Source organism: Leptopilina heterotoma, unplaced genomic scaffold (genome assembly GCF_015476425.1).
Source record: "Leptopilina heterotoma isolate Lh14 unplaced genomic scaffold, ASM1547642v1 Lhet_418, whole genome shotgun sequence".
Lineage (NCBI taxonomy): Eukaryota > Metazoa > Arthropoda > Insecta > Hymenoptera > Figitidae > Leptopilina > Leptopilina heterotoma.
Window position 1 is genome coordinate 213,063 of NW_025111077.1, and position 10,177 is coordinate 223,239.

A 10,177-nucleotide genomic window follows, 5' to 3' on the forward strand; every position below is an offset into this window, starting at 1 on the left:
AACCCATAAAACGAAGCTTGCGGCATCTGCCTGAACAGTTTTCGCCGGGTTGCAATATTCCCAATTCAAAATTAATGTACGACAATCTTATAAACACTTAAACACGATTCCATGATTAAATGCCGAACGTATGGGTTATGTGTGCACATTTCGCGACAGCGAAATAATCTAAGAAAATTTTGCTGTAATTTTATAATTGTGATTCGCATATTTTGTTGTAAAATTGATATGTTGTCAAAATAACTAAAAAGATATTTAAATTGTTTTATAAAATAAAATAGTAAATGGAATTAAAGGTAAAGAAATAAAATAATTCGTAATTATATCGCTTAGACCTACACATCTTCGGATGGCTATGGCAATGCACACGCATACATACGAACTCTTTGGGACAATGCTAACTGTTGCGACACGCAGACAGACGTACTATGCATAGTACATACCACTCACACATTGTAAGCCTTCGCTTGTTGCTTCTTCTCCTTCGTTGCATCCTTCCCTCTTCCTCTGGGCCCTATGTGCTTGCCAAACAAACGCACGTGCGATGATTCAAGCTGGATATTAATTTTTTTTAAAGTACAACGAAGTAAATTAAAATTATTTATTTCAGAAATTATTTGCAGAATTAAAAATTAAAAAATGTTTCTGGAATTGCCAAAATAATTACAACTGAAACATTATTATGAACACTATTGCGTTGTTACTGATAAATAATTTGAATTAATTATTTATAACAATAATAGCAATAAACAAAAAAAAATTTGTTTTATAAATAAGGGGCATTCTTTCTCAACTTTACCACCATGCTGCCCATCTTCAGTTTGAACGAAAATCATTGAAATACCACTTAAAATTTTCAGAAAAATGTCAACTTTTGAATGGTGAGTGGCAAATTTGTCCATTTTAAACGGTTCACTCTGAATCTGTCAATAAACGGAAAAAAGTCAAAAAAATAATTTGTTATTAAACTATAATGTTTGTTTAATTGGCCATAATATAATATAATATAATATAATATAATAATATTTTAGTTTGTCATCAAGGAACGTCTCTGTTTCAATTGTCTAGGCAAGCATAGTGCTAATGCTTGCAAATCTCAAAAGAGATGTCAAGAGTGCGAAGGTAAACATCACACCATGATTCACCAAACAACGGCACCTTCTCTCAACAAGGACGCCACTACAACTAAGGATCAAGGTCAATATTAAATCACACCCAGCTCTTCAAAGGAACACTGACATGGGACACAGGATGACGACATCGGTTCTCACTCAAGACCAGTGGTTCTCCTAGCCACTGCACGCGAGCTCATTATCTCCCTTCAAGGTACTTCTCACCCAGTTCATATGCTCATCGACTCCGGTTCTGAACTCTCCTTCATTTCGGAATCAACTGTACATTATCTAAATCTATCAAGGCATCACTTAGCAATTTCAATCATCGGAATTGGACCAGCTAATTCAGGCAATACACGAGGAATGGTTTCAATCACTCTCAAATCTATTTATTCCCCTCAATCCATTCTCCTTAATGCATACGTCCTTCCAAAATTGTCGTCAACAATTTCTACTGCAGATCTTCCTTCTCCAAACTGGCCTCATCTACAAAACATCCAACTTGCTGATCCAGATTACTCAATTCTAATGAAAATTTATCTCCTTCTCGGAGCGGATGTATATTCACAAATTATACAATCCGATATTATCAAAGGATCTTCTCTTACACAAATGGCTCAACTTACTATCTTTGGTTGGGTCATTTTGGGACTAACTTATATAAACTCTAACAAGGAATACTTATCTCATCACTTAATTGTGGATCAACATCGGGATGATCTTCAAAACCTTCTTACCAAATTCGGGATTCAAAAAGATCTACCCAACAAGGAAAAGGATAAACTTACCATTCAAGAATTGGAATGCGAGGAGCATTTCAATGCCACTTACTCAAGGGATTCATTAGGTCGATATATTGTTCGGCTTCCACTTTCTACATCACCGAGTCAACTTGGCGACTCCTACTTCAAAGCTCAGCGGTGTCTACAACGACTTCTCATAAGATTCTTAAGTCAGGAAAAATACAAGAAACTTTATTTCTCATTCCTTGAGAAACGTGCAAATGATTTTCACATGGTTAAAGCTCCACCAAGGGATAATAGCCTTACAACCTATTATTTTCCTTATCACGGTATTCTCAGGGAACAAAGCACCACTACATCGTTAAGAGTTGTGTTCAATGGATCCAGCCCATCAACAACATGTGCTTCTTTTAACTCAATTTCTCACACTGGTGCCAAATTACAAAAGGATATCTCTGATGTGTTACTGTGGGTGAGAAAATTCTGATTTATCTTCTTCCACAGACATCACGAAGATGTTTCATCAAATTGAGGTACACCCAGACGACTAGAATTTACAACGAATACTCTGGATTGATTCAAACAATAAGAAAACCTCTTATCAACTCACCACGGTAACATATGGTACAAAATCGGCATCATTCCTGGCTGTAAGGGTACTATTACAACTCATCCAAGACGAAGGACATCGATTTCCTCTGGCAGTACCTGTACTTCTCAATAATCGGTACGTGGACGACATTTATGGTGGGGCTGATGAATTAATACAACTCAAGAACATCGCAAAGGAACTCATGGAACTTCTCATCTCTGGCGGGTTTCCTCTTGCAAAATGGCAGAGCAACCATCCAGACTTCTTCTGACATAGGAAAGGGCAGCACCAATCACTCTCATTTAATCGATCATACTCAAACCAAGGTTCTAGGTCTCTCATGGTTTCCAAGGTCGGATCAATTCAAATTTCTAACTGAGACAACTACACCACTGGATCAAGGAAAATCAAAAAGGTCTATTCTCTCCGAGGTATCTCAGTTGTTTGATCCTCTCGGATTTCTATTTCCCGTCATCATCCGAGCCAAAATGTTACTGCAGGAACTTTGGCTCAACAAGTTGGGTTGGGACGACCCGCTCAACTTCCGCAAATCTCAATTTCACTTCGACTTCTACAACGGAACTTCACGGATTCTCGGAATCATCTCAATTGGCAATGGCCAATTCAAAGAAGAGCTAGCTCAACTCCCTCTAATCTCAATTTCACTTCGACTTCTACAACGGAACTTCACGGATTCTCGGATGCATCTCAATTGGCAATGGCAAAACCTCGGAACAAGGCAAAATTTTAAACGTCACTCTTATTTGTGCTAAAACCAAGGTCGCTCCTCTCAAACGTCTCACCATTCCAAGGTTAGAACTCACAGCGGCTCAACTTTTAGCACGACTTATGGATTATTTTTAACGAATCCTGGAATTACCTCAGGTTCCAGTATTCATGTGAACAGACTCATCGGTAGCTCTCACTTGGATCAACAACCCTCAAGATGGAAGGAATATGTACGCAACAGGGTGTCTTCAATCCACGATCTCGTCCCTCAAGGTCAATGGTTTATAAGAGGAATAGAAAATCCTGCTGATTGTGCATCAAGCGGCCTATCAGCTCAGCAATTTTCTCAACATCAACTCTGGTGGAACAGTCCATCCTGGCTTAAGAACTCTAAGGAAAAATGGCTAACTCCAACTCTAAAGTCGGACTCCTCAGCACAAGTCGAAGAAAGACCCGAAACCACACTCACGGTTACAATCTCACATCACGCATCATTGGATTTAATCGAGAAGTGCTCATCCTTTTACAAATTGCTAAAAATCACAGCAATTTGTTTCAGGTTCATCGGTGTTCTCATAAGGATTCCAAACTCTCCTTTGGTGCATCCCATTGGACCGAAAGATCTTGCTCTCGCAAGGATTGCTTGGGTAAAAATTACTCAAGCAGCGTATTTTCAAACAGATATCAGGAATCTCAATCAAGGTATCAGTTTCTCACGATCTCATGCATTCTCGAAACTCAACCCATTTATTGATCAACAAGGAATTTTTCGAGTCAGAGGTCGGCTCAAAAATTCAAGCTTGGACTTCGACAACAAACATCCTGCTATCTTGCCCAAGGATTCTCCTTTTACTTGGTTCATCATCGAAGAAGCTCACTTAAGGACATTTCAAGGTGGGAAACAACTCACCTTGGCTCACATCAGAGAATCTTATTGGATCATCGGAGGAAGGCTACCAGTAAGATCATTCATCCTCAAATGTGTCCCCTGTGCTCGACAAAGAGGGTCTCGAGCACAGCAGCTGATGGGTCAGCTGCCCTTAGAACGTGTTTCTCCAGCAAGGCCATTTCTCACTACCGGGGTTGATTATGCTGGACAAATCACCCTCAAAATTTGGAAAGGACGTAGAGCAAAAATCAAAAAAGGATGGATTTGTGTTTTTGTGTGCTTCTCATCATCTGCTCTACATCTGGAAATATTTTCAGATTATACCTCAGAAGGATTTCTCGCAGCATATCGACAATTCGTTTCCAGAAGAGGAATTTGTCAGACACTCTACAGCGATTGTGGCACCAATTTCATCGGTGCTGATCAAGTTCTCAAACGACTTTTCAAGGGTGCATTTCAAGATTCGAAGGAACTCGCTCAATTGCTGACCAAGGACGGTACTCTCTGGAAATTTAACCCTCCAGCAGCTCCACACATGGGTGAGAAGCTGCCGTAAAATCTATTAAGTATCATCTCAGAAGGACGATTGGTGAAACGATATTGACGTTACAAGAATTTACGACTCTTCTCACGCAGATCGAAGCTGTTCTCAACTCCCAACCGTTGGAACCACTCACAAATGACCCTGACGACTTGTCAGCTCTCACTCCAGGACATTTCCTCATAGGGGAACCACTCACTTCTATACCATAACCTTCTCTCTTGGAAGTACCAAGTTCAAGATTAACCAGGTGGAAATTAATTCAGCAGCAGTTCCAGTCTTTCTGGTCAAGGTGGTCCACTGGTTACCTTCAACAACAACTTGCCATCTCAAAGTGGCATCATCCATCTCATGAAATCAAGGTCGGCTCCATGGTTCTGCTCACTGACGAGAGGTTTCCTCCCTTAAAATGGCCTTTGGCCAGGGTCACTGAATTACACCCTGTCGAAGATGGACTCACAAGGGTAGTTTCAATTAAAACTGCAACGTCACTACTCAAGCGGCCTATCTCCAAATTGGAGGTGCTCCCTGTCTCCGTGGAATAAGGACCATCTCATCAGCTCAAAGATCGTCAACGCTGTTGCCGATGGGGGGGAGTATGTTCGGTTTTCAATGAAAAATATGTCATTTTTGGTGTTGTGCGTGTGATTTTGATTTACGACCAAAGTGACCACGCGAGGGCAGCATCTCTCGCTGTTCATCTATTTTGCTTCGCGCGACTATGCTCTTACCTCTACACAGTCTCAAATAGATGCCCTTACAGTTAACCATCATTTTTGGTCAGCTCTCGATATTTATTTTTTGAGTTAAATTCTTTATAACAAATCCATTAAATTTAAAGTGTAAAAACGACCAGGTTGTCTCGCACAAATGTTCTCAAATGCTTTTTGTTAAGGTTTTCTCTCAGTAAATTAGATATTTCTCACGGAAACCAAAAGCGTGCACTTGCCTGAAATGCCACCGCTTAGAATTGTTTTTACGATCTCAATTAAAGGATAATGAGGAGATTCTCAAAGGTTTTGTACAAATTATATCTCACTTGATTATTTTCTTTAATAAATTATTTTTTGTATTTTTAACTTTAACATTCCCAGTTAATTAATTGAAAATTATACCCATTGTTCCTTTTTGACATCAGACTAATCTCACAGATCCCAAGGAAATTCTCAACCTTTTCTCAAACAGGTATCGTTTCAATAAAGCTATACAATAATTTTTAAACAAAAAAGAAAAAATCGATATATTTATGAAATTTTGAACAAACTCAGTTTTCGATTTTTTCATTTCGGATATTTAAAAAATCTTCATTTGTTAGTGAGGTGGGCAAATTCTACAAAAATTCAGTAGAAATAGACAATACTTCGATAATAAAGAAGAATTTAACTACAAACATCTAAATTTCAAATGGTTCTGCAGATTTTCGGTATAACTGGATACGAATTGTATGTCAGATTTCCAAAATTCAAAATAGCGGATCGTATATGGCAGACGATTTGGTAAATCTGACATCGTATTCGCATTCAGTTGTACCGAAAATACGCAGAAGTATTTGAAATTTATATCCTGGTTTGTAGTAATATTCTTCTTCATTATCGAAGTTTTGTCTGTTTTACTGAGTTTTTAAAGAATTTGACCAACTCAGTAGACAGAATGAAAGATTACTCAGAGGAAAATGAAAATATTTTAAATTTTCAAAATATATTTTAAAGAAGAAAAGTAGCATCTTCAGATGCAATATTGAACTTTTGGCAATACAATTATCATTTGATAATAAAAAACTGGTCTTTTGCACTTTTAAGTTAAAATACCTCGAAAACCTGACGTGCAGGGTTTATTATGCAGCTGGATTCGGAAATATCAAGTTGAAAACCTTCGGAAAAGTATGGTTTGATTCTTGTTTAGTAAATACTGTCGGCCTGTGGTACAAACGGTTCCTAAAGTGAAAAATTGATGATAAACGACAATTTCTTCATCAATTTTGGAAATTTTTAAGGCTCTACAGTAATTTTCTGAGCTTTTTACCATAGAAAATCTTTGTTATACAAAGAGAAAAATCAAGCGTTTGTAGTATGGAGACTTCCTATGGTAATTTTGTATGGACGTCCTGCTTAAGAGGCGTGTCTTTATACCTCAGTTGCATGAAACATACTAAAAAAGCATAGATCTCTTGCAATTGTAGTATACTGACATTCCATGCGTTCAGTGTAGAACTTTTATGCTGATAACGTAGAAATTGATACAAATACAGCACAAATTTTACGCCTATTGCGCATGTGCATTCTTTTACGAAATAAGGTTAACTGTTTACACTACAAACGCTTGATTTTTCTCTGTGTGTAAAAGACAGTTTTTGGATCTTAATAAAATTGTTGTTATGAGGTTTAGGCCAAAGAATCCAAATTTTTCATTAAAAAATTTTGAAGACAATTTTTAAGTTTGTCACCCAGTAAAAATAGCAGGATTGGAAGAGAGCGAATAGTATTGGCGGTGAGTTTCTGCACGGAAAAAAAAGTACGTGAATCCTTCCTTGAAAGTGATAGGACTTTTGGATAGGACACAAAATACTAGACTGTATTATATACATTTTATTATAAAATATAAAAAAGTCCTAAAATTATTTTAGTACTAGCATGCGCAGTGTGCGTTTTTATCCAAGGTAAATGACAGCTGATCGTTTGTTTCCATTTGTGTTAATTTCAGATAAGAATATACTATTATTTTATGAAAAACAAATAGTGTTAATATATATTTGTCTTCAAGAATTGACTTTGAAAAAAATATTTTTTATTTTGTGTTTCTCACAAAACAGAATGTTATGTAAGTCTCAGTTTTCAGTGAAATAGCATGTCTCACAAGTCGTAAAAAATTTTACCATGTAGTATATAAGAACAATTCGATACGTACTTTTAAGTGTTAAGTGTGTGTTTATATTTAAGTTATACCCGAATATATGTGAGTGTAATAGGTTAGTTCATAAGTGTTGATAAACGTCGAAAAGTGATACAATAATTGTTGTTTGTTTGTGTGATTAATTATCCAAATATGTGAATGAATGAGTGAATTTCAGAAAAACTGTGTGAACAAGTGAAAATTATTTTTTTATTTTACAGAAATATACAATTTTTTTGAAAGTCAATGAAATTCCTCAAGCAAGGTGCTAGAAATTTTCATTGACTGCTTTTTAACAACTTCACTGGCTGGGCGTTCCAAATGGCGTTTCACGCGCCGAGAATAAGATTATCACAATAAAAACTTTAGTTTTTGTGATTTTCAACGTTTTTCCGAACGTTATAATAATATAATAATATAATAATAATAAGTATAACTATTATTTATCATTATTTTACGTATATGTATGTATATATATATATATATATATATATATATATATATATATATATATATATATATATATATATATATATATATATATATATACGTAAAATTATTGCAATAATAATAATTTTTTTTGTTTAGGGACTTTTGGACACTTGCAAGGACCTGCACAGCACTCGTAGATACCGTCTTATATGCAGAGATAATACGCGTTGTTATCGATCTCTGCGCCGACAGTACCTTTTTACAGATGGTCACACATCTTTTACTCCTCAGGCATGGGGCCCACGCTGGTGCTGCATAGAGCATTTTAGCGTGGGCGACACTCGCCACTAGTCTCCGTTTTTGTTCACGGGGTCCGTCTACGTTTGGCATTAACCGTGAAAGATTAGCCACACACTCTATCGCCTTATTTGACGCCGTCACCATGTGGTGGTGGAAGTTTAACCTTCCATCCAACTCCACACCAAGATATTTAATTTGTTTACTCCACTTGACCTCGAATCCGTCTATCACGATTCGTGGGAGCTCATAACCACGTCTGTCTGTGACCAGCAGTGCCTCGGTCTTTTTCAGGGCCATTTTAAGACCTCTGGTATCCAGCCAGCTTTTTGCTAGTCTCAGACATTCGTTCACCAATGTCCCAAAAGCCTCCTCACTTTCGGCAGTGCACACGAACAACGCGTCGTCCGCAAAGCCGATGATCACCGCACCTTCGGGCAGATCCATTCGCAGAAAATCATCGTAAGATACATTCCATACAAACGGACCCACCCTCGAGCCTTGAGGAGCCCCACGCTGCATCTCTTCCCTGAGAGTGCAGGTGTCTCCCTCATATATAACCCACCTGTCGCTAAGATAATTATCCATTATCCGCAACAAGTAGGGCGGCATGTTTTTCTTTTTCATCGACCCGATGAGATCTTTCCATCTTGCGGAATTAAACGCGTTGCGTATGTCAATTGCTACCATCGCGCAGAAGCTCTTCTTTTTTCCAGGTCCCAATTTGTTTTTTCCTGCTTTGGCTATGTCCACAACTGCCTGGATGGCATCAACTGTGGACTTGCCATTACGGAAACCAAATTGGTGATCGGATAGACGATTCTCTTCGGTAAAGTGGCTTTGCATTCTCTGCAGAACCATATCTTCTAGAAGTGTACCCATCGTATCTAGCAGGCATATAGGCCTGTATGATGAGACTTTATCTAGAGGTTTTTCACCTTTCCTCAGGAGGACTAAACTCTGTCGCTTCCAGTCGCGGAAGAACTATCCTCTCTCAAGGCAAAGATTGAAGCATCGAAGCAAAATCTAGAATGAAGTGTCGATTACCAACTTTAGGATCTCTTTACTTATGCCATCGATTCCAGGCGCCTTGTCTGTTTTCAATCTTTTGCCTGCTTTTTGCAGTTCACTAAGTGTAAAGAGTTCTTCCTCTTCGACTTTGCAAAAAATCCAGTCCCTTCTAAGGTATGGTTCTGCAGAAGGAAACAAAGAACTTATTATCTTTCTGACCCAATCGGGATTGTCCAGTCCGGGGGTCTTTTGCCTCGTTACTAATTTCTTAGTCACGATTTTAAAAGCCAGACCCCATGGGTCCTTATCGACTTCCTTGATTACGTCCTTCCAGCTACGGCGTCGCGACCTGCGGATCTCTTTCTTGAGGTCCTTTTTCGCCTCCTTGAAAGCCTCTTTCAGCAAAGGATCTCCCTTAGATCGGGTGTATGTCCTTCTTGCTCTGAGGCATTCCTTTCTCAAGGAGGCCAGCTTCTCTGACCACCAGTGCAAGGATTTTTTCCTTGGAAAGGCGCCTTTGCGACGTGGCATCGACGCATTGCAAGCGGTGACGATTATATCTCGCACCGCTCGCACCTCTCCATTTAGACTTTTCTGACTCCTCACCCAACCAAAATCGTCAATTAAGATAGATTCTTCTAGGGACCGGCTGAACTTCTCCTTGTCGAGTTTCTTAATGTTCCATGAGGAGGTTTTGTGACTAGGAGCTTCCTGTCTTTTTCCTCCTCGTGTGTCTCCCATTGAGACTGAGAACTCAATGTACTGGTGGTCACTTGCTGTATAATAATAATAATTATTATTATTTTTATTATTATTATTTTTTTTTTGCTTAGGGAATTTTGGGAAATCTGCCTACAGATACCTTGGACTCCGCACTCCAAGGTTATGTGGGGTTGGTGTGATAAAACAAAAGGAAATAAAAAATAGAAAATCGGACAA

General features: G+C 38.3%; 1 protein-coding gene across 1 annotated transcript; it reads left to right on the plus strand.

Annotated features, from left to right (window-relative positions):
* Positions 1–1,346: 1,346 nt before the first annotated feature.
* Positions 1,347–5,154, plus strand: LOC122506410. Its single transcript, XM_043618556.1, has 5 exons — positions 1,347–2,330; positions 2,449–2,671; positions 2,727–3,062; positions 3,336–4,607; positions 4,838–5,154. The coding sequence occupies exons 1-5, from the start codon at positions 1,347–1,349 to the stop codon at positions 5,152–5,154; spliced, it is 3,132 nt and encodes a 1,043-aa protein (XP_043474491.1).
* Positions 5,155–10,177: the final 5,023 nt, after the last annotated feature.